General features: G+C 38.2%; 1 protein-coding gene across 2 annotated transcripts in view; it reads left to right on the top strand.

Moving 5' to 3' along the window:
* Positions 1–1,713: 1,713 nt before the first annotated feature.
* Positions 1,714–25,722, top strand: part of PPP2R3B (protein phosphatase 2, regulatory subunit B'', beta) — a 45,242-nt gene continuing 21,233 nt past the window's right edge. Inside the window, exon 1 of one of the 2 annotated variants that reach the window (XM_010011106.1) lies at positions 1,714–2,061. In XM_010011106.1, the coding sequence (XP_010009408.1) occupies positions 1,714–2,061 (348 nt within the window). Of the gene's footprint in view, positions 2,062–15,926; positions 16,230–25,722 lie in introns of those variants that run through there. The other variant, XM_010011107.1, reaches the window with a different exon arrangement.

Genomic DNA, 25,722 nt, shown 5'->3' with positions numbered 1-25,722 from the left:
CTGCTCCCCTCCCACCTTCCCCCCGACCTGTCCGGTCCGCGGCGACGGGGGTGGTCGGTGCCACCCCGCGCCTGGCTCTGTGCCCTCCCCTTTTGTGTAGCTCGCGGGAGGCCTTTCTGCTCGCGGGCCGCCCGGGAGGTGCCCGCTAGTGCCGGAGGGCACCCTTTGCCTTCTGGCCCAGGTAGACGCTGCCTGAGGCTCTCTAGCACAGCCGTGAGTGCTGTGAAAGCGCTGATCTGAAAAACTAGTGAAGCAACAGACTAACTTGACTGTTAAGTTATTAAACATAAAGGTTTTAAAAAATCTAACTGGTGCGGTATTACAAGACTTAGAGCTCTGCCATGGGATGAAGGCTGAGCTTTGGTTTTAATATACATTGATTTAACAGGACATTCATTTGCTAGTGTTACTCATTTCCAAATTCAGTTGCTCATTTTAAGGCTTCTTAGTTGTGTATCTGTGGCCATAAACTAAACTACAAGAAGTTTCACCTCAACGTGAGGATGAACTTTATGTTGAGGGTGGCAGAGCACTGGAACAGGCTGCCCAGGGGGGTTGTGGAGTCTCCCTCTGGAGACATTCAAAACCCGCCTGGATGTGGTCCGATGTAACCTGCTTTAGGTGGCCCTGCCTTTGCAGTGGGGTTGGACCAGATGATCTCCAGAGGTTCCTCCCAACCCTAATGATTCTGTGATCTTTGCTGCCTTCTACATATGGATCAAATATTGATAAAGTCTTAAAAAAAAAAAAAAAAAGGAGGAAGAACAGGGTTTAGTTAAACTGCACAGGTCACTAAGTAATTTGATTGCAGAGATTATGATAGTAACTTGGGTTCTGTCCTTAGTACTCAGCTCCAGTTCTCTGTCTCTCTAAAACAATATGTATTCTCTTTGTTTCAGGTGAGCAAGTGAACCTGAAATTGTACCAGCCCAATTCTTGTGTTGCATCGGGTTTCACATTGACTTTAAAAGACTGTAAAAGTGAATGTCAGATAGATCAGTTCTTAAAATATCAAATGACTGTGTGATAGCAAGTGGGCAGGCAAATCAAATTCTGAGGAAGGATCTCAGGAATTCAGCTAGATATCACTCATGTGGGAATGCATCTTGTGCTGCAATATGCAATGCAAGATTTTAAATCAGAAGCACGGCCTTCAGAATGAAAATTAAGCCTTCAGTCTTAGCTCTCAGTCTCTTGACTGAAAGGCTTGCGTCTTAAATCTCAATTGTACTGTCACCAAGGCTTTGCATAAACTAGTTAGGCATTTAGTTCTTAGCAGGCTCAATTATAAGTGTCTTTGTGGCCATCTGTCATAATAACTGTAGTTTTTTAACACATGTTCTTGGAGAATGTTCGTTGGATAACTCAGACATAAGTCTGAGTGCAGTTTCTTTCTCTCCAGTCTCTGATTTACACACTATGTTTTTAAAAGAAAAAATCCTCTGGATTTGACTCTGATTGATTAATGGCTTATGCTTACAAAATGCTGTTGTAGTCACATATTAGTGTGTATCTTGACTCCTGTTGATAAGTTGAGGGAATAAATATCAACTCTGTAAATCTTAAAAACTTAAAACTGTAAGATTAAATGATAGTGTTTTTCTTAACAGGAACATTGGAGTATGTGCAACACTGGAAGTCAAGTGGAATAAGTAGATCACTGTCAAACCTTTATTTTGAACTTGATCCAACAAAAAGAGAAGTTGGTAGAAAATGTCACCTGGGAAAGTTCTGCAACCTGTACTGAAAATGAAGGTGGATGAACTCTTTTTGTGCTGGTTGAGTCAGCCTGCAACTCAGATGACACTAAAGGACTGCTTGAGAAGAATCAAGAATGAGGAAAAAACAGAGATTGGTAGTGGAGATTCAGGAAATGGTAAAAATGAGAGGTTCACTACTAAAAATTCTAGTTCCAAGCAATGTGTATTTGGAGATACCAGATTGCCTTTGATGTCTTTCAGTCCTCCTCAAGTTTCTAATACTCTTCCATTGGCAACTCCAGCCAACCCAAGGAACACCTCTAATGTTAGAGCAACACTTCGATCCTCAGGAAACAGAGTAGTAAGTTTGTTTCTTACTTATTAGACCTATTTGTTTAAATGGAAGTGAAGCTTGTGGCTGTGGTATTGGCAAATCATGCAAGTAATTACTTTCTCCAAAGGAAGTGTCCGGAGTGGAGTGAAGCAGCAGCACTGAACATAAAATATCAATGTTTGCGTGTCATTAGGGCTAACAGCTAGGTGTTCGAAACTTCCAAAAGAGTCTCTTGGCTCCTTGCAGCTCTGTTGCTTTTTATGAGTGCCTGACACAAAATGAAAAATGAGACACAAAATTATTTTGTTTTCTTATTTCCAGTAATTATTTTATCAAGAGCAGTATTGTCCTTGTTCTTTATAACTGCAGGGTGGAAGACATCTTAAAAATTTCATATCCAGTACAACTGGTTGGTTTTGATATATCCACCCAGGTTTTGAGCTATAATTTCAAGCTTCATGCAATACTGAGCTGTGTTGCAACTAATATACATGTTATGTTTGATTCAGTGTGTACAGCAAAGGTCAGGAAAAGTCAAAACGAGTGATTCCTGCTTTCTGAAGTATTGCCTCTCCTATGCAATAAGGTTATGGTGTTTCTTAGTAAGCATGAACAAACTGGAAGTTTGTGGACAAACTGGAAGAAGGTGGAAAAGCTAGAAATAGCCTTGTCATTAAAAAGTAGCTTTCAATAATATCCTTGTGTCCACTGAGCAGTGCCCAGTGTGGAGGAGGACCCATATTTAGAGTGGAAGAATGAGAGAGAAATAATTGTAAAAGACAAAATTTGGATAGATGAGTCAGCCACGATTAACCAGATGTCACTTGTGAAATGCATATCACACTTTATATTAAAATAAAAGTCTAGCATTCTATCAGATGTGGTAGTTTACAAAGGCTGTTTAGTCTACTAAATAGATCACAGTTGCTAGATACCTCTTGTTTAACTTTTGAGGTAACTCAAACCAGGTGTTGATGCTTCAAATGCCACACTTTAAATAACAAGCTCTTCCACTGCTAAATGAGGCCCTTTCACTGTTAAATGTAATCTAATTGTGGATAAATATAAGTCCCTGTGTTTGGTTGCAGAGTTATTTTTATAACATACTGCCTTGACTGCAGATATTCCTTTGTCTAATGATACCAGGCACTATTGTTAGTAAAAGGCTCAAATTTGGCTCCACTGAATCTGCATATTAACAAAGTAATTGTTTTCGTACTGCATGGTACGCTCGGTGCTTCCTTTCTAAGGAACAATGCCCTCTATACAAGAATGACACCCCTGCCCCCAACCTGAGATTTGTTTTGTTTAAACTTGCAATTCAGTTCGGTCTAATTTCTAGCCCTTTTTATAAATTGTAAAAACAAAACTGGATAGAATATTATGTGGTCACTGACAAAACTAAGCATTGCATATGGAATCTTCCTTATATCAAAGGAGTTATTAACAGGCAAGCTGTTTCTGCTGTAGGGCTATCAGTTCATATCATTTAATAACACTGCTAAGTGGTCATCTCACCCAATCTCTTTACATATGTTGGTATCTAACTACTGCACCAGCCAAACCTCCTGGTGTCCCAGGGATCCCTGTTTAGGTTGGTACGGGTAGAGAGGTTAGAGCTGGGGATGTTTAAGAGTATCAGTTACTTCTTGTCTGGTGCTGCTGTGTGTTGAATGTGTACTCTTAACCTTTTGGCTCATAGGAGTAACAACATGACTGCTGTTTTGCACTAAAACATTTAATCTGAAGTATTGTCTTTGTAAATACAAATTTTCAAATCTAGCTTGACAACTTGAAGTCCCCACTTCTTAGTTTCAAGACATCACACTTCCAGTCTAGAGTTTGTGTAGATTTACTTTATATTAATAGGGGCTTGTATTTTATATATAATCGCTAGCCAGACAGCAGGGCATGACACTTGATTTACTTATTTCTTTACTCTCTTCCTATCATTGTGTTTCCTGTTCTGGTGAAATGCAGAAAGTTAACAGATGCTCAGTTGATTCATTTATTGGATAAAAGCAAGCAAAGGGAGAGTTTCCATTAAAAGCCACTGTTACTTGATGTACTTAATTGTGAACTCATGTACTGTAATTTCATGTTGTGTATCTTGGTAGGTTGCCTTACATAGATCTTGTAAAGAAGAACTAGAAGAGATTAATGAAGAGAACACTCTTAGCTGGAATTGTTTGTAATGTGCTGAGAGAGCACCTAGAGGGTTAGGCTGTTGTTTGGTTGGTTGTTTTTTGGTGTTTGGTTTTTTTTCCAAGGAGTTGGGCAGGGAGAAGTTACCAAGCAATCAGAAGTTCATTTATGGCTTTATTATTCAGCTAATCTGACGCTTCATCCAAAAGTTTCCTAGTCTTTAACCAAGTATGAATTACATTTGGAGCAGGCATCAACTCTTAAGATACCACCAGAAGTTGCATAATTGCGTGTTCTGCCATGACAGTGTATTTTCTCATAGAAAGCAGAATATACCTCTTTTCTCATACATCCAGAATTTACTCACTGCAGTGTTAAAAGTAATGCAGCTGATTTTGTGCACTTAATCATGGTTCACAGATCAAGCCACAGTTGTTTTACCTACTTCATTTGACTGTGAGATCCTTGTGTCATTTCTGTAAATGGAGGAAAATATTTCAGGTAGGTTAAAAAAAAAACCAAACAAACAAAAAAAAAAAAAAAAAAACAAACCCAAAAAATCCATACCCTGTCCCCCCAAAAAACCAAAACAACCCACCCCCCAAAAAAAAAACAACCACCAAACAAATCCCAGAAAAAGCCACCAAAAAAACCCCCCCCCCAAAAAAAAAGAAACAAAATCCCAACAAAACAAAAGAAAAAGAAACAAAATCCCAACTTGTACTGTAGGTCCAGGGTTCAGTAATACCGATTTAAATTCTAAATAGCAGCCCTAGAAAAGTTAGAAGTTAGTGTGTTCAACTCTGTGCCTGAAGGTGATATTGGGAGCAGGTTTTTACATACTGCTATAAAGAGCTGGAGAATTATTTCTTCTAGGACTGTATAAGTCAACTTTGGCATCTTTTTTATTAAATCTTTTCTTACTGTATACAGGAATTCTCTTAATGCAGTGTACAAGCAGTAAACTCATTTCGACAGGATACATTTTCATTATGACCAAGATGTATCACTACATTTAATTATGGATAAGGTTGCTGTACACCTTTTCTTGTTTCTTAAAATGTTCCTGCAGATTTTTTGAAGGATGCAACAATAAAGCTGATAACAGAAAACTGCTATTTTTGGTTATTACCAGGTACTAAGTATGAATGTGCAGGAAACCACATTTTCATGCCCCAGGTTTCTGTACGTGTCAGAAAAATGTATTTTGCAGAATGAGAAGCATTCTTGGAAGACTTGTCTTGAAATTAATCATCTATTTAATCTTTAACACCTTAAACAGTAGCATATGTGCAAAACAAGTTGGTGTTCTGATGGCAACTCTTAAACAGCATTAAAAGTACTGCAGCTGATAGCTATTGTATTCAAGGAGATCTTTCCTCTTTTTCAGAGGTTATGTTGTAATTGAAGTTTGAGGCTTATGTTTTTATCCAAAATTCAGAAGTTGCCATGTGTTTTTGGCTGAAACACTAATTTCTTGTCAGAGGGGAATTTGCTACCTTTCAACATAGTTGAAGCCGCTCTCCATGGATTAGAAAGTCCAAAGTACTTTGGATCAGATAATGAAAGAACCTACATGGTCTGTATGTTAAAGATGAACAAAAAAAGGTGCTTCAAACAGGAATTTGTTCATCTGGACAGGGCACTTAAAGCCAGGTTCTGGAAAAACACAACTTCGGAATAAACTGTTGGCTTAATCCACACATATATTTTGAAATCTAGACAGAACTCTACCATGAAGACTTCATCTTACAGTGCAAGTGAAAACAAAATGGTGTTTATTTAGGGTTGTTGCGGGGGGGGGGGGGGGTGTTCCTCTAGGGGAGGTACTTCCCTTCACTTGCATAGTGTTGCTCGCATCAAGGTTGGTGTCTGACTGCATCCATTGTACAAATGCTGTAATTGCAAAGTTCTGGTCATCTTTGTTATGTGATGTGAAAGGCTTGCTAGCACTTGGCATTCTGCAAGTAGGCTTGTGATTCGTATGCACTAAATGTGTTAAAATAACAGAAAATCAGAGGCATAGGAAAATCTTAGCATTTAACTCTTGCATATTTTATGAATATATTGTTGTAAAGAAAGGACATTCTAGAGCTGTAACTCTCAAGCTTGAAGAATAGGTGTTCTAGCTTTCTTCTAACCCTTAGCACTACTGTACATGGATTTAGCAGTGTTTCTGGCACTCTAGATTACCTTAAACATATGGGGTATACACAGTTGTACACTGTTCATCACCTTGTCAGAAATACCAGGCCTCAAGGCCTAAAAGGTGCCGCAGGCAAGATGTTTAATCCTAACCAGCTGGTGTGCAAGGCATCTGGGGAAACAATTCACAGAATTCCCTATGGGCATTTCAGGGGGTGGTGCTGCTGAGAGAATGTGATATGATCTGAAATACTTCAAAGTTATTTTCCGTTTCTCTGCAGGGTCAACCTTTGATATAAAGGTACTTCTCTGATTGATTTCTGTATATCCTTTGCTTGATAAGCATACTGTTCCTGCTTGTTATCCCCTGACAATTAATTAAAGCTCATTGTCCCGTATTTCTATAATTTGAAATTTTTTTACTACTTTCCTCTATTGCTGCATAGCTTTTTTCATCACTACCATTCTTGCCAAATTTTTATTACTGTTAGTTGATTCAAATGAAGTGGTACTATCAGCATCTATTTTAGTTTAAAGGGAGGCTAGGATAAAGCCTTTTAACATGGATAGAAGTTTCAGCATAATAATAACAGTTCCTTCTTGGAACAAGTGAGTTCTGAGGACTTGACTTAAAGGGTAGCTAAGCTTATGCCTCATCCATTAGACTGGTATGGTGGGCCATCTCCATGTTCTGCAGGTGTGCTGTAAGTTGCATTTTTTGGGGGGGACTGTCTAAGACTAGCAAGGAGAGAAAATATGTTCATAAATCATCAGAAAAGTAAGAGGAAATGACAATGTTTGAATACTGCCAGCTTTTCACTTCAATGGTTATTAAGCTTTGATGTTGCTCTTGACATTTCAAGTGTGTAGTCATGTATGTTGTCTGTGTCTGAATTCCTACCTTGTATACCTTAATACTAGAAGCAATGCTAATTAAGTCTGGGTTATGTAAGCAGTATGAGCATTTCCCTGCACGCCAGGTTATGCTGTGCAGGGTTAAGTGTGGTCTAGCACATACACTCCCTGTGTTACTCAAAGCTGGTGTTAATAGTGCCATGTCCCATCATTAACTGGGGAGGATGGTGGATTTGGCTTCCAACTCAAGCCCATGACTTAAAGGCAGACTGTAAATAACCTGGTATCAAACTGATGTACTTTAATGATGATAACAAGGTACTATGACAGATGTCAGCACTATTGTGTTCACAATAAAACTCCTTCTATGGTGTCAACAAAGGCAGGGCATCCAGAAGTTCATGGTAAGGTCTGGAAGTGTGCAGCTATAGGTGTTCCTAGAAAATCATTATTAGTTTCAAGTGTAGTGAAATAACAGTACTCAGCATAAGCAGCCCTGGTAGTACATTTTGTTGTTCTTCAGCTTTGCTGTACTGAATAGCTTGTAACAGAAGAATTGTCATGCTGATTAGAGAACCAGCTATTCATTTTCTATATAAGTGAGACAAAGTTATTCATTGTTGTAGCTTTTGGTACAGCTTCTTATTCTAACGGCATCTTATGCCCTGGGATATAAATATTACACTTTTCTTAGCAGTACTATCAATTCTGTTTACACATTGTGCTTTGTTAGAAGAAACAGTGATCTTTTGTCCTCTTTCAAAGTGGCAGTTGCACTTGAAACTCATAAGTATTTCTTATTGTTACATCCAGTCTTGAGAGGTTTGGGCATTTCTAGTGCTGAAAAACTGAAAACATGTGGTTTTCTTCAAATTTAAATTTCACTTGAATACTGACACAGGACACATTCAAATACTTGGATGAAATTTATTAATCATAGGCACTCCTTCCTGTGCAAGTGTCACTTAAAAGCAAACAAAAAAAAGGTCATAGCTGTATGAGATCATTACTTCCAGTTGCTTCTCTCTGCCCAATCTTTCAAAACATTTAAGCTTAATTATAGATTTACATCAGTCATTTAAACAGTTCATTCTTTTAACAGGTGGTCAGTTGGGGAGGAAATTAGATATTGATATAGAGGAGATAGCTTGCTTTATTTCCTTCAGTGATGCTTGAGAACCTGTCATATTTTTTTAGAACCTCTCCATCTGCTCTGCATTTACTCTGTCAGCAAGAAATACAGTTGAGGCCAGAAGTAGGTATGGGTTTACTTCAGTACAAAACCATTGATGCAGATTATCCAGTGAACTAGTTTGTCCACTGAAAGACCCAGTCAATGACTGCACAGAATTTTTCAGCAAGCAGTGTTACAAGAAGAATCTACAAAATACAACTGGTAATATCCTGTACCTGAGTCTTGGAAGTTTAGATGCTTTGCACACACAACTGTCTTGAAAAATTGAATGTAAGGCAACTTAAGTAGTTGCATTGATTAGACAATACATACCTCTAAATTGTCTTATTACTGAAGTCTTATTTCTTCATGTGTAGTGGTTGCCCCTTTAGTTATCATACTGGAAACTAAAGTTCAGCCAGTTACCAGTGACTAGCTGCTTTGCTCTGCCTTCTTCCTTTGCATTGTCCTTTATCCCCGTACCCTGTTTGGAAGTACAGGCCTTTTCATTTAGCTCTGTAGAAACCAGTGTAGAAACCAGTATAGTTTCTGTTGCCTCTCTAGTTCCTGTATAAGCAGTGATTTCATACTGATACATGATCAGTGCAGTCTCATTAGTTCAAGATTCTCCATAGAAGTTCTACCAGAAATCCCATTGTTGGTTGGTAAATTACAATTTGTGATTTTACTGACTGACTTGTAGAATAGGTCTGTATCTTAAGCTTCTCAATTTGTTGGTTTTGCTTTAAGATCTTTGGGGAGGGAAATCTCAAGTGAAAGTGTAACCAAGAAGCTGTCCTGCAGCTGTCATGGTCTCAAAATTATTGTCTTGTGATTTCAGAGACTAAATTACATGTCGTGTTAGCCTGTGATGCTGGAATTAAAGTAGCAGTTGTACTTTCATACACCAATCATTCTAGTTTTGGAATTAAAGAAATTCCAAGGTATAAATGTGGTTTTGAAAGAAATGAGAATTCAGTTCATGTCAAACTGATAGAAGTACTGAACAGCTGGTGCAACGTTTAAGTAAGCTGCTGGACAGTTATAAAACATTGTCATTCAAGTTCTTTACACCATATTACTCCATCAACTTCTAAATTAAGGTGACACAAGATAAATAATAGCAATCTAGAAATGACTAAGTATCAAAAATGGCCTGTGAGACTTTGAAAAGTTGTATAATATGAGACTGTTATAAAACCTGTTGTCTCCTGTAGGAAAATCTCAGTGGCATTCTGAATCAGCCTGAACTGATTCCTCATTGCAACCTATTGTACTATTCAGAGGCTTACTTTAGTAAAGTTACAAATGTCTGTGTTGTGGACTGCAGCTTCTGTGCATAGTAGCTCTGTGCATAGTGTCTATAGCGTCATGGTTCATCTCAAATGTAGAAACCCAACATCTTATTAGACCAAATGTGACTTCAATTTGTATAATCCATACTAGATATTTTGCCGATGCCATACTTCATTTAATAGCCACCTCAGCAGCACCAATTTGATGTACCTGGATTTTGTGATCTGATGAATGGGGTCATCTGAAGATCGTGAATAGTGAATAGGCTCCATCTGTAGAACACCATTCCAACAACCTGTTTCCATTAAATCTCTCTTCATGCTATAAACAAGTGAATAAAATGTAAACTGATAATGTTTTCCTAGGATGGCAGACAACATGAGAATTGCTCTGAAAGGAATATAAGCCATCCATTAACTGTCAGGCTTTTGGTTTTATAGTATCTAGTGTTGACGCTTGCTAAAGTTAGTCTGCCAGATGCAGTTAGCAATCTAAAAAGGCCCATGCTATGTCTTTGGAGTCCAAGAAGTGTAATCATAGCAAGGTGACATATATCTTATCTTGCTTACAACCTGATGAACGCCCATGGTGTACTTACACAGCATTCTTTTGGTAATAAGGAGAGAATCTGATCAGCCCATCCTTCCTGGGCTACCAACATGACCATATGTATCATGTCTAACTGGTGTCTTTTTATTCACTGTCTTGCCCCCTAAAAATTCTGGCTTCTCCCGTTAACTGTAGAAAGAACCTGTAGGCATTGCTCTGTCTAATCCAAGAGCACTGGAATGCACATGCAGACTTCCATGTTTTTTCATTGCCTGCATGTTCTGTGCGGGAGGCATTGCATCCTCTGAGGGGGAATAAAAAAAAGGCATATGTACTCAGATTTACATGAATTTCTTTCCAAGACCAAAGGATCAGTTTCTTCCTTTGAAGGTAAATTTCTTAACTACATAGTGACAACATCTAGCAGTTTGTCAGTCAGTAACTTTAAATGGGTTTAGGTAGCTGGTAGCCTGGTACGAGCATAACAACTTGATTCCATCTGTGATCTAGGCACTGTAGACTCCCTTGGGTTTTGTCAGTTTTACTGCTGAAAAGGGGTGACTCTCCAAAGGGGAGTTAGGGATGGGTAGTAATATTTTGTTATTCAGCTCACAAGTGCATTGTCCTCTTGCTTTCTTTCCATACAGAGCAGTTAGAAATGGGAAGTTAATAGCAAGAAGTAAGTTGGGTGTCTAAAGAAGTGGGGAAAATGATCATTTGGGATCCTATTAAATCTCTTCCTTATCCATCAGTGTAAGGAGAGATAGGTTTCAACCTTATGCATCCTTATTTCAGGATAGCAAGGACATTTGGGAAATGAAAATAAAAATCAGTATTTGTGAATTCAGTATTGAAAAATCAGTATCTGTGGGTTTCCCCTTACTCCCAAGTGAGTCACCTTGTCAATAGATGTTAATATTCTTGATTGCTTAAGCAGTTATGTGGATAAAACAGAATTTTCTTTGCTACTTCCCATTTATTCTTCTATCTTCCCATACTCTAGACATTTCAAGTTTTACAGTACCTGCTCTACTAAACTTCCAGGTCAGTAAATCTTGCTATGTACTGTAGTCTCCTAAGAAGGGAATGCTTTATTTATGCCATAATAATGGAAAATAACATTATAAATAATATTATTTTCCATGCTTGGACAACTGAGACTTTAGTCCATTGCTACAAAGAGGTTTTCCCCTGCAAGGGCCTTTTTGAAGACTTGAGAGGGAGTTTGAGAGTTCTTTCCAAAGAGAAGCACTGGCATTTTTCATTCGTTTATTTACACTATGTCGACACTGGGCATTGCTATATATAGTTAAGCAGAAAGGTACTGCAGGTGCTACCAAGCCTGCTTAAGTTGTGCTTTCTCACTTTGTCAGTCATAAATCAAGTCTGACTGAGATGGACATTACCTTCTAATCTTTCCCCTTGATTTTTACTCAGTACCTTGAGATCTACAGGCTACTACTAGTCTCCAGTAGTAAATTAAAGATCTGCAGGCTAATAATCATCTATTTAGCAAGCATTTGGTTTAGTGAAGTGCAATGTCACTTGCATGTAATGTTACGCAATGTGTTTTGCAAAAATTGGGTTATGTTTGTTAGAAGTTCAGTCTGAATGTGGAGCTTTGATCTAAGGAATTAGGAACCATTACATTATCAAACACCTAATATTTATGCAAATTTTGAAGCACATCTAGTTTCAGCATCTTCCAGTATATCAAAGGCCAGGTATGGACTACCTTGTCTAGGAACAACTCTTAATTTTATTAAATAATGGTGATATTGTAGTCCACAATGTATTGTGAAGACTGAGGAGGAGGGGGGAAGGAAAGAACCCAGCATTTCAGGGGGTTTGTTTCCTTGTTTTCTTTGCCTAGCAAAGAACTATTGCTTTCATTTGTCTGTCTTTGAGTATATTTATGCAATTTCTTCTTTCTTTGCTGCCTCATAGTAGCTGTGTCTTATCAAGCATGGTTAGCTGCTTGACTTACATACATTCCTGAACTATTTGCTTCTGTGAGTAATGCCTTTTTTCCACATTAAGTATCTCAAATGTATCTTTAGTACTAAGGTAGTCATGCTGTTTCCTGTTTTTTCTGTATTGAGAAAGATGCTACTTGCCTTACTTATCTTCTCCAAACTGCTCTGTTCTGCCCCTCACTAATCAGTTACTTTTGGAAAGGGGTACACTAGTTGAGTAACCCTTTACACTGGCTGCTGTGGAGATCTGACAGTTCTCTTTACACAGTTAACCCACGAGCCACTTTAGTTTCTGCAGCATTGCAAGCTAAGGGATTCTGTTTGGTTGCACACTGTTGCCATTGGGCTTGCTCTCATTCAGCCTTATTTAAACTCTCTCTAAAGGGCAAACATGCTTTCTGTCATCTTGGTTCACATGTTAGCGGGTTGAAGACTGGACCCCAGCAGCTAAAGTTTTTGTATGGCTGAATACATCTTACTACATATTTAACTTATTTTTGTGGAAGCTTCCTGTAATGCTGGGGTTTTTTTTCTTTTTTCTTCTTTTTCTTTTTCCCTTGAAGTTTTGAGGTTAGTTCTCCATAATCTCTTAAGACTTTAAATCTACTGTCAGTATATGCTTCTGACAAGAAATTGCATTTTTTTTAGGCAAATGCTTAAGGGTTTTTGAGGTATTCTTCAGGTTTCTATTTCTTCCACGTTACTGAAAATATCAGTGAATTAGCTCATCTTTGTCTCACTTGAGTTTTTTTTGTGTTATGTTGCTTTTGTGTATGTTCAGATCTCTGTTAAAATGGCAAACTCTTTAGCTACAGTCCCTTGCATCAGATCCATTCATAGTGTTTATCGTTAGCTTTGGAAGGAAGCTCTGAGCATGCATGTTTCCCTCTGTTTGTTTAGCTAATAATAAGCTGCCAGGATACTTGAACAGCTTCATGGCTGGCATCCAGCCCTTCACCCAGAAAAGGATTTTGCCTTAGCTTTCACAGGAGAGAATTAAGATTTAGACTAAATGTAACACTGTATCTGAACACTCCCTAGTTCAATCTGGATGGCAGCTGACTTTCCCCTTCCCCTGCACCTAATTTATGACTGAAAAGGTTAAATCAGATTTTACAGGGGTTCTTGACCACACTGCTTTATAAATGCTCAATCTCCTTAAATGCGGCAATGCAAAACCATTCTGTTCAGATGGTGGAAAAGAGTTGAGTAATAGCTGCCAGCGTACTTACCTCTCACAATGTAGAGCAGCTAAATGCTTAACTGCTGGTAGATTCTTCATAAACTGCAACCTGTGAACTTTTGACAACTATACTGTATACAGGTATGTAAACAACCACTAGGTGTGAAACCAGACTAGTGACAATAGTGCTAAAACAATATTAGGCTATGGGATTGACTTAACATCTACCTCAGGTAGTGAAGTAACATCATGACAATGAAATACAGAATATTAACATGCTGGTCAAGTGATGACAGACCCCGAGCTCTATTTGAAAAAGGGAGGGAAATCATAGAATAGTTAGGGTTGGAAAGGACCCTAAGATCATCTAGTTCCAACCCCTCTGCCATGGGCAGGAAAATCTGCAACTCTTTCCAAAATGCAGTTCAGAACACTGATTTCTTACTGAGGCTTCTTCAGCAGGTTCAGGTTAACTGGAGCTCCAGTCTTTTAAGTTAGCTCTGCATGTGGCAGTCAGTCATCCTTATGACATACTACAGACACCTCAAACAAGACCGTGACTGCAGTAGTGAATGGGAGTGCATTACCTGGTGAAAAGGGGTGAAAATAGAAAGTAATTTAGGTGAGAAAATACCTTTCCTTATTTTAAGTAAAAGCTGTTTTGCTTAAGCTGAAATGCAATCTGCCTTGCAATACAACCTTCCTGACCTTCCTCCCCAAACATCTTGGTCTGGAATGGTTATCTGTTGCCAGAGTAGGATTCTTCTCCTACTCTTAACACCTCAGTCCTTCATCTCAAGTTCCAGGCGTGGTGCTGTTGTGTGCTGTGTGCCTAGCTCCTCACTGGCTTCCCTGTATCCTGAGGGTTATCACAGGTTAGTTGATTTGATCTTCCTAAAAGACAGTGAGTGACAGCCAGTCAATGCAGTGACTATCAATGCAGTTTGATAGCCAACCACAACATGTCTGACTCTTGCCCTGTCAATTCCTTTTTTGTTCTCCTATTTCCAAAAGAAATAAATATCTTCATAACAAGTCACAATAAATAAGCAGGAGGGCGAGGAGGGAACTGGATACAAAATTAAAAACAAATAAACAGGCTTCTCATCATCATTTACTTTCTATCTGTGTCATAAACTAAACAGCATTCAGTTAAGACATACCATATTTCACTAGTACTTTTTCAGTTTCCTTCTTACTCATATGAGGATATTAACTGTGGGGTTTAATATATAGTTACATGACAGAATGGGGCTATGAATGGATGAATAGGGCTAAAGATTATAGATAATACAGCATGGGGTAAAATAGTGCTGTCAACTAAGAGAAATATTGAACATAGTGGTGAAAGAGTTGTTTTAGTGTTTCTTGGGCTATGTATATCTCTGTGTAATCAAGAAAAGGGGCTATTTAAAGCATGAGGGATGAAAACAAGACTGGCCAGATCTTTCCTTTCATGCTGCTAGTAACTAAACTTGTTCAGGAACAAGGTACAGTTAATAAATAGGCAACATACCAATATCTTAAAGAATTTGAGGTTGTTAAGTGTTCACAGCTTGAACTGGAATAGCAAGAGTTGCTGTACTCATAGCTGTACTGGTGATATTTGAAAAAAAACTATCGAAATAGCAGTGTTTCCTGAAGATTGCTATGGTAAAGCTATACTCACATAAAATGTGAAAACTTCCCCAGTTATCAATTAATATACCTAAAACTGTAAAGGAGGAAGGACAGAAGGTCACTTTAATTTCCACAAAAGCTTATCAGGTTTCTGTGAAGAATATCACTGTGGAATGAAACATCGCCTCACATCCCACCCCCAGTAAAATGTATTTGAGATTCAATAAACTGAAAATAGGGTAGAGTGATAACTGAGTCTAACTTTAGTGCTCCTGAAATGCGACAGGTATGCAATCTAGCATGTGGGTGTTAATGTTTATAAAACCCCTATAGAAGAAAAAAAAAATGCATCCTGTCAACCTTTTCCGTATTTTGTTAAATCATTAATATTTCTACTGCAGCTTTTCTGTAAAACATGATTTAAAGCAGCATTTCAGTGTGGAAACATTTGCCTCTTTTTCTGCTACTGCTTTTCTGCCTTAGCATTTGAATGATTAGATTCTTGCAATACAGTAACTTACATCTAGATGAATGTAAATATATATATCTAGTTCATGTGAGCCACTGAAAGTCTGCAGCTTTTTCTATCGTTGCCTTATTTTCCAGTGTAAAAGGGTTCCTGCTAAAGGACTGAAGCATTTAAAAGGAATTTAATTGCTGTGTAATAAGCCTTATCCTTTGGTGAGGTACTTCACTGAAGCTAGACAGTGAGTGTTTTGTGACAGAAGGAAAAGCTGAGGGGGATGGGAGGAGGAGGAAGCTACAAAATGACCACGGCTGGCCTCTCTGCATTCCTGTAAGGCTTGCTTTTTTAAATTTGGAAGCTGCTTTTATAGATGCTTCTCCAAACAGGTTTTTTTCCATACTGTCCCATTTAGACTTTGGAATGTATGTACGAAAGGGCAGGCCCCCAAAGTGACTTTCCAATCTGTTTTTGTGATTCCAGCCAAGTTCCCTTCAATGTATGGAGCAGGCGAAGTTAAGCCGACTCTCATAATATCACGGAACTTGGGCGCAGCTGCTGCTTTAAGTGGCACTGTGATAATACAACAGCTCTGCTATTTACTGGGACTCAAGTGCCCGGACTGGCACACAGAGACATTATATGAAATCCGAAAGCATGAGGATAAAGGAGATTTCTTTGCGGCAGGATCCTGATCTAAGAAAGGAGTTGGCATTGCTAGCTCGAGGATGTGATTTTGTTTTACCTTCTAGATTCAAGAAGAGACTGAAAGCTTTTCAGCAGGTCCAGGTCTGTCTTTCCGTTCTTCCGTAATTAAGTTATTGTTGTTAGTTGTACCTTCACAACCATGCAAACTGCAGTAAATTCATGGAAGTTTTTCCTAAACTAGTAGGATTTCAGTAGTCTGTTCCATATATGATGATTTATTCTGTTTTAGAAAACTCTGCAGGTTGTTTTCTGCGAACAAAACGTGACGAGAGTTTACTGAAGCCTGTAGCATAAAGTATGATGTTTGCACGGAGGCATATGCAGTGGGAAGTTGGTGCATTTAATGCTATTAGACTTTTAAAGACTGTTTTCCTTGATCTGCATAATCATAAATTTGCATGCATTTCCCCAGGGGTTTTAATTTACCTCTTACTGAAACTGGGCAAATAAAAGAAACTGAGCTAGGCTGTAACTTTGTTAACTCAAACATAGTATGTTAAAAGGTGCTTTGATACTTGCACAATGATCCTGAATTATTTTGGATTGTTTATTCTAGACTTTCTATTTGGATGAGATTATTTGTTGCTACATGCATTTGTTGCCACAGCAGAAGACGTGCTGCTGCTGCTTTGCAGCAATGAGTTAAATCCACCATTTTAAAGTGAGCTTATAATTGAGAATAGAAACATTTGAAATGTATGATTAGAAGGAACACATACAGTAAATGTTCAAAGATTTTTTTTTTGGGGGGGGGGGAGAAGTGTATAACTGTTATTGGAGAAACTGACATTTGGTATTTCCTCAAACACACTGAACTTTAAGGCTTTTGCTGCTGTGTGAAAGCACTTTGTCCTTACTTAACCCACACTCCTAATTTGTGTGATAAAGGTACATACCAGTAGTGGTGTATGTGACTTTTTTTACCCTTTTTTAACTAAGGGAAGTTTAATTTTTATTCAACTGCTAAACTATCTTAGGATTTCTGGCTTTTAAAATAATTCTAAATATAGTCTGCTACTTAATTTTGAATTCAGTGCACTAGTGTCCCTTTCAGGTGACCTTCAAGGAGGACCATAGAGCCCTATGACCTTAAAACTGTGCTAGCCTTCTGTCTTCTACATTATTATTTCAAATTTGATTCAGCTTCAGAATGTTTATTCCTTTGTGAATAGCGGAATGCAAGTTGTGACTGTGTTGTTTTATGCCATTCAGCATAAACTCGTGAATGAAAGGATTTTATGACTGTACCTTTCGTGCTGAACTGGAGATGGAAGGAAACTTGTTGACTAGAGGCAGCAGGAGAATGAAATACTATCTTAATTACTCAAAAGTAGCAATATCAGTTAACATTTAGGCATCTCAGAGCATGAGGCAAGTTTTAGTCTAGTCATGGCATGCCATTGTAAACAAACATACTGTTACCCTGTGTGGTGCCCCTTAATTTGATCTGTCTTTCATGGAATGATAGTTGGATGCTTGCGCTTTTACAGGGCTTTTTTTATGTTGAGCTAGAAAACATCTTAATGTAGTATGTAGTACCTACAAGCAACTAAATACTTCAGACAAGCTGTTTTCTAACCTGTAGGGTTTTTTCTCTTTTAGTGTGCTGCTGTCTATAAATTTGCAGCACAGACAATGAATAAATAGTTTTCATTTTTAAGCAGGCTTGCACTTCTTGGGTAAATGGCAACTGTAGAATAACATATGTTAAACCACTTAATAGTATTAAAGACAAAATTCTGTGGGCAAAAAAGACTTTACAGGGGTATAAAACTAAAATTTTATGTTTGTCTTTGCTCAGTGTGGTATAAAGTATTTTATCCAAGGTTCCTTTTTTTAAAATGGTACTTCAGCTTCATGATTTTAAGGAGACCTTTTTGAAAGTAAATTAAAAAAAATAAAACATGAATTCTTATAACTGTTGGTACAGAAGATGGACACACTTTACCTGACACTTCATGTTCATGTTAATTTGAGCTTGTCCTTTTAGGTTAGGTGCATTTCAAAGAACAGCTATTCATCATCTACATAATCACTGAAGAAATCTCATGTTGAAATTAAAGACTGCTTAGTAGAAAGATTAAAATAAAGGCTGCTTTTGTAGAATACCTTAAACTTTTTCTTGTTTGAATTGCTAAGCTTCATTGCCAGTGGAGCTTGCAGCTTCCTATACCACTGTAATACAGGCTTTCAGACAGAACAGTTTATGAATATAATGCAAAATTGGAATACTAAAATCAAGCAGAAATGGAAGGCAGTCTGGGGTGTTTTTTTATACTTCTACTACACATAATTTTTCATATCCATGCGGTTTCTGTAACTTGTTAAACAAATGGCAGATTCTCCTTGAGACATTCAGTGCTATTAAAGCTAGCCTCTTAAAATACAAAATGAGTAATGGTGTTGGATGGCGAGAACATGTGCATCAACATCTGTTCTGAAGTGGGTTGGAGGGACTGGATCTTGCATGGGTTCTAGGAATTCTAAGACACTGGCTTTTTGCATAAAGCCATGTAAGTAATTTGTATAGGTAATCCCCTGTGTTTTAGAAGGGGTGGTCATTAGAGCATAGCAAATCAGGTTTCGTGAAAATGTTTAAATAGATGACCAGTAGTGAGGTGGGTCACTCTGGGAAGTGGCTGAACAGGCTGTTTTCCAGTGGTTGCATTTATTAATGAAAATGGGTAAGACTGAGCAGAGTAAGGCTTTCTGGAAGGGTTGGTTTCTCAAAAGATAAAACTATACACAACGGCTGAAAAGTTCCCTATTACTCTGGGGGAACTGAATTTTTTTATTAGATAATGCTGCATAAAACTCAGTAGAACTTCAGTCTGTGTTCTCCTGATGTTGGTTGCAAGACCCAGACTTTTCCTAGGTAACACCACTTACAGAGTGTAGTGGACTGGAGATGCAGCACTTGAAGAGGCATTATGTCCATCTTGCTCATCCATTTCTTTGAAACTTTGGAGTGAGAAGAAACTATCACTATGTCAAATGTACCGGCAACTTAAAGGTGTGAACTGAAAGGCTTATTACCTGCTGAGAGCTGATAAGAGTGTTTTAGCCAACAGCTGGTGACATCCCTACCTGTCAGAGCTGGAATATAAGCAGCATCATTACCCAGCCTATGTGAGAAAAATATACCTGAAGTTGGAAACAAAATAGTAACAATAAAATACTCTGTGTACTTTGACACACTTATACCCATGTAACTTGGTGTTAGCTAAACTAGGAGAATACCAATTTTTTTGCTGCTTAGGGGCCACATCACCTTATAAAACAGTTGAGTTCTAACTTTAAAACTAGACTTTTTCAAAGTCAAATAAATTTGTACTGAATGTGATGATTTAAAAACCGGCAGGAAAAAAAGCAGGCATAAGTCTTTAATCCTCTGAATGTCAGTGCCAGAACTGTGTGCTGGTGTGTTTTCTGATACTTTTAATGCCTCATGCTTTTATCTGCTGTTACTACTTGGTGATTCCTGTAGTTGTATGTATCGCACCTCAGGGTGGAAATGGAGAACTACTAGTTCCATGACCACCTGTTAATGACACTAAATGCTGTTTACACATGCTATTTATGTCAGCTGTATGAGAACTATTTCTTCAATTCCTGCAGTGCCTCACAAGATTGGCTTTCTTTCTAAGTGAAGTAAGCTTAGACATTAGTGCCTCTTGATCACTTTTGCACTGCTCTGTTACCAAAAGGCTGTATAAATACTTGAGGCACGTACAAGAGAGAAACAAATGCAAAGCCTGTAGGTGTTACTGTGTGCTGGGCTGGTGTGTGGTTGTGCTGTAGTGCACTGATTCTTCCAGTCATTAAGATAACAATCCCATTTCTGAGGTAAACCAAATTTTAAGAAGTTTAAGTGAGGCAGTTGGTTTTACAGCTATAGTCACAGAAGTAGGTTGTGTAACAGAGGCCTCTGGCAGACCAACTTCCTTGTTAGCATCGATCTTCTAATTTAACATCATTTGGAGACCCTTTAACACCACAGAGGGTGCACCCAATATCCATTTTTATGTAACTGTGTGTATGCCTGGTGTCAAACTGTTTTTTTAAAGAACAAAATCCAAGTGTTTGCTGAAGCAGGAGCAGAGAGGGAACAAAAATCTCATTCTGACTGTAGCTGATAGTTACACTTGATGGTAGTTTGTTGATATAACGCCAGTTTTCTGGAGCAGATGCCAACATTAAGATAGAATGAAAATATATAAGCTGCCAGCTGAGACTGGCTAGTTGAGAGGTTTTCCATAAATGGCTCCTTGCTAATGGATTGCCAGGTCTTAAGCTCTAGCCTCTTAAAGGAGGCTCTAAGCAAACTCCACTTTTGCGATGGAGACTCCTGGTTCAAACTTAAAATGTGTTGGCTGCCCTGTGGTAGCAGCTTATTTATTTATTACCAGCTTTATGGCTGGTAATAAATTTATGCCAGTGTGTATTGTTTCTGTAGAAAAGCCAGTATGGTCCAAGTTTGTTACAGCTTGCTTTACTTGCATGCATTATTTAAGAGTCTAGATATCAGTTCCCTCTACAGCTATTTGACCCAGCAATTCAGACACTGAAGAGTTTCGATTTATTTTTTCTTTAGAATAAAATTTTGACTAGCCTTTTCTCCATTTTAAAGTACTTTCCATACCTTTGCTATCACTAATGCTACTAATAGTAGATGCTATATGACTGTTGATAGTAGTACTTTGTATGTTAGAAAGCCTGAAACAGTTTGGCACATCTTCATAAAAAATATCCTTCAGTTTTTACAGGGTAAGTAGGATATAAGATTGGTTTTGCAATTGTCGGGGGCATTGCCAGACAGGAATACTGTTAGAATACTTGCTCCAGCGAATTCCAGGCAACAATATCTGACAGGATACTTGCTTTTATATGTGTTGATTCTGCAGCTCAGTAACAAGGCTGAGCTTGCCGATATTTTTGAGTGGGTTTTTCCTAAGCTCTATTGCATTGAGTGATTGAAACTTGCTTTGTTGTAAACATGCAAGGATGAGACACTGTTGCAGAGTATAAGGATGAAGTAGATGTCTGTTTGCTACTTCTGATGTTGAACTGATGGCCTGTCCTGATGAGAGCTGTTTTCTGTAGGTAAATGTTAGAATTGCTTCAGGTGTAAGTTTTTCCCCATTAAAATGATGTTTAGGCAGTCATGACTCCTTTACAGGTAGTGAGTTCCAGTGTGGCCCATTGGCTGTGTACAGTCAAGATGATCATGTTAATGATCAAAATGATCAAGATCGTCTCACCAGCTTGTCGTCTAAAAACAGTTGGAGTAACAGAATAGACTGGTAAAGAATAGGATTATTGATTTAACCTATGACTGGAGTATTTTTCCAAGAAAGCTGCAGCTGTGTGACAAACTGAGTATATTTGTGACTGGGATCCTTGATTTGGCATAATTCATAAAATGGAAGTTGTTTGACAACAGCTTACAGTCAGTGACTGGTATTTTTGCACACTTCTCTCTTACCACAAAATGTAGAAGTTGCCTTTCACAAAGTAGATTTTATTTTTTACTTTCCCCCCTGAAGAATCTTGCGATTTCCGATATTATAAAATGTGCCTTTTATCTTTTATAAATTAGCAGAGTATGTAGAGGACACAAAAAGTATTTTCACTAGTCAGCTGCAACAAACAGCAGATCCCACCTCTAAAGCCTTTGGTAAAAATGTTGTAGCAAATAAAGCAAGTTTCTGATGGGCGTGCATGTAACATGTCTTTTGTGCTCATAGCTTTGGAGGATAGTTGACTGCCTCTTCCTTTTGCTGTTCCATTCCCACCCCTGGGTGTTTCTGAATAAATCATTAAACTCCTCCTACTTGCATAACTGGAACTTTTTTGATGCTGAAGCTCTATGTGGCTGTACAAAACCCAACCCCAAAAATATGCAGTCATGTTTGAAGGTGCTTCTACAGCAATAATGCATTTGCAGTAGCATCCTCCACTTCCCAACAGGACTATGTGATTTGTCTGTGTCAGCTGTACAGAACTGCAAATCAAGAGAATGCTGGTGTTTCCAAAATGAGAGTTGCAGAACTTGGGTTAAGAGATCTGTTGGTGCAGCATATGTGTCACTGAAAGTAAGGAGATTGGGAAGTCTGTGCTATATATATATGGTTAGGCACCATGCAGAAAAGTGATGCCAGTTTAGCTTGGAGAGTTCAGTCTTCACTAAACCAGCGAAAATCAGGTTTTGACCGTTTGAAAGTTTTCCAGGCTTTGCTTGTTTGTTGTGTGTTACTTTTGTATGTGTGCATGTAATACAACTTTTTTGTGGTGACCGTTTACACTTGCTTTTAGTTGAATGTGGTTTTAATTTTAATATGCAAGATGGCGTGTATGGAATGTATTTCATAGTTTCGGGTGGAAGCTCTTCCTGGATGCCACCACCTACTGTCTCCTCCTACAGGAGAATTAACACGCTATCCCAAATAGTTTTGTGTAGATGGCACAAAGTTTGCATGCTCTGCCAAAATACTGAGGCTGAGGCCTTGGTGGCTTTCTCTTGAGGCTCATTTTGGCTGTTTCAATATGGCTTAGTCGAATTAAAGGGGAAAAGGGTTACTGATAGGTGTGCCACTATCACAGATTTTAAGCTTTAGTAAGACTTTCAAGACTATCCAGTGATGGGCACAGCAATTTCACTCAAACTGGGTGTGGTGCTTCTTTCTCTAGCTATCATGCAATTAAGAGTAACTAGCTGAACTACTTCTTACACTGCTGTCTTGAGACTTGAAATAGGGAAAAAGTAGCTTCTAGTAGCAAACTACTGACAAAATAGGATTGTTTGTTGGTTTTTTTACCTCAAAATCAGAAGTTAGCATACAAACAGTATTTCACTGACAGAATAGACCTAAATTCTAGTTTGCTAATATAAGCTGAATTTTCCATCATTAAATTGTAAAATGAATGTAGATTCTTATCTCTACCACTTGGTAGCCTGGGATACTCTGGAAGGATCGATATTTTGCTGTTGATGTTTGCTGTCAACATGGACCACATTGGTGGTGAGCTGCTGCACTAAAGGTACAGGAGAATTTGATACTGAGTGATTAAAAAGACAAAACCACACAAATCAACTAACTCTTCTGAGCTTTCTATTTGTAGTTTGGTTGCCAGTTGCCAGACTAGGAAGGGTTTTGCTTAACTCAGGTTGTCAGTGAATGGAAGAGGGAAGAGATTAGATAGATTCACAATTTGTTTTGCTTAACTCAGGTTGTCAGTAAATGGAAGAGGGAAGAGATTAGTTAGATTCACAATTTGTTTTATTTGTTTGCTGGTTCTAGCAAATAAGAAATTAAATAGATTTTTAAGCCATGGAATTCCAGTTCTAACTCTGTTATATTCCTCTTTCCTTCTTCAAGTTGTAGTGCAGATTTAGGATCTTCCTTAGACTTTGTTTTTCTGTTGTCCAGGATCCTTCTTCATGCTATTCCTGACTTCTCTAAAACCCCACTAATCTGTTTTGATTTGCTTATGGAATTGCTGCTTGCTGGAACATGTCAATCCCAGAAACTCAGGATACTTCAGTTATGCCAAAATGGGACAGAGCAGTGTTTGTGTCCATCTCTAGAGTAAAGATGGTTCAGCAGTAAGGATTATCATGCACATTGAATCATGCGACCAAATGACCATAAACTTTATATAGCAATAGGCTTGAGAGTGAGTTGCGAAGAATGTGCATAAATGAGATGAGAATGCTAGCAATCTGTAAAATGGAGATGAGTGCACAACCTGGTACATGTGCAGGAGGCTCTCAAAATACTTGTCTGGTCAGAATTTGAAGGTGAACATGGAATTGCTGTCTGGAATGCAGACTGCATTGGGAGGTTGCTGAACCCCGCTCCCTTGTGCTAATTCAAGTGGCCAGTATGTATAAAATCAGAAACAGTGTAGTTCAAAGTACTTTTTTTTTTTTCTTCTAATGGTATATGACTAGAACTTTATGGAAAAGTGTATTAATTTTTGCATTTCCTTCCCCTCACTGTAGCACAAATTTTAAGTGACTACAAACCAAACTGGATCAGAGAAATTATCTGAGTTAAAGGCTAACAGCAAAAAAAAAAAAAAAAGCCAGCCAAAAATTGCACCAGGGTTAAAATTAATAGATGTTTATCTCTTACTGTGGAAAGGGAAGAGGAGCATGTATGATAAAATTAGTCTCTAGAGCACATCCAAAAACAGCTGACAGATAGTGACTGAAGGATAGGAAACTCAAGTCCAGGACAGAAAGAAGCAACTGGGGCTAAAATGTTTCTTGCCAAAGGAAAGACTTTCACTGGTTTTTAGCATAAGTTCATAATCTGTAGGTGTCTCTCTGAGCGTCATCATTCACATATGTCTTAACTTTCTGAGTAAGTTAGACAAGATCAGTGCGTTAGACAAGATCAGTGCGTTAGACAAGTCTTAGCATTGTTTTAAGCCTAATGTAAGCTTATTTCAAACAATACTACCACAGTATTCCTCTAACTTCCTTATGTTAGCATCAGAACCATGTTGCTTCTATGTGGAAGCAACTGTGTGAGATTGCATGAGGACAAATAGGTGGGGGTTTTTAACTTAGCTCTTTAGCTGTCTTGGTGACTTGAGGCAATTCACCGTACTGCTTCACTATCACTAATGCTGAGGCATGGGTCAGTAAACCCTGTATGTGGGAATAGGGGACAATGCAGGTGTACTTGGTGTAGCTTGCCTTATGTGGTGTGTGAAACTTCATTGTTAAGATTTGAGATTACCTCGCTATTTTCAAGCTATTTTTCAGGGCAGTAGCTGCACTTCAGAGAAATCCAGCTTGGTTTAAGAACAACAACAACAAACAAAAATGAAAGCTTTAATTTGTTAAAGGATCATCTTTCACAGAGGGAAATAATACTGTTAAGCCTATCAAGCTGGTACAATTAGCGAACTCCTGAAGTAATAAATCTGTCTTTTTAGTTTGATTAGAAAGAGGCTAATGAAGAACATGCAGAGAACAAGGGAAAAACATCACTTCCTTAACTTAGATAATCGGAACTCTTGAATGTTTACAGCAAGGTCAAGAGAGCTGGTATTACAGAGACATGTTTCTTTGGGCTTGTCCTGGGAGAAGTTCTGGTAGGAAGCTTACTTTTACCTATCCTGAAGAAGATTTTTGAAGGCACTTTAACATGCCAAAGTATTTGAGATGTTGGAACAGATTTTTCTAGATTAAGGTATTTTGCTTCCAAATGAAACTGAACCCTTTTATAGACAATAGTAGCATAAATCTTTTACCTGGTGTTTTCAAGATTTAAATTCCATGAAACTACTCATCATGTCACTTTCTTATCTAGACTTTCACTGTGCAATCAAATAGATCGTAAGTTGAAGAAATATTCCTGTGACTTCATTGGTTAGATGGATGGCTATAAAAGAGCGAAGAGATGGGAAGGCTGCTCAGGTACTCTTTTTGAGCCTGCTTACCAATAACATTTTCTTACGTTCACAATTGCCATTCAACATTGATAGGCTGTAGGGACACCTTGTATTCCATAAGAACTTGCTGAATTTAATAAAGCTTAGAGACTTTTTATCTAGGAAA

This window comes from Nestor notabilis, unplaced genomic scaffold (genome assembly GCF_000696875.1).
Source record: "Nestor notabilis isolate BGI_N333 unplaced genomic scaffold, ASM69687v1 scaffold4523, whole genome shotgun sequence".
NCBI classification, from domain to species: Eukaryota; Metazoa; Chordata; class Aves; order Psittaciformes; family Psittacidae; genus Nestor; species Nestor notabilis.
The sequence above is the reverse complement of the archived record's forward strand: the minus strand, read 5'-3'. Positions and strand labels throughout refer to the sequence as shown.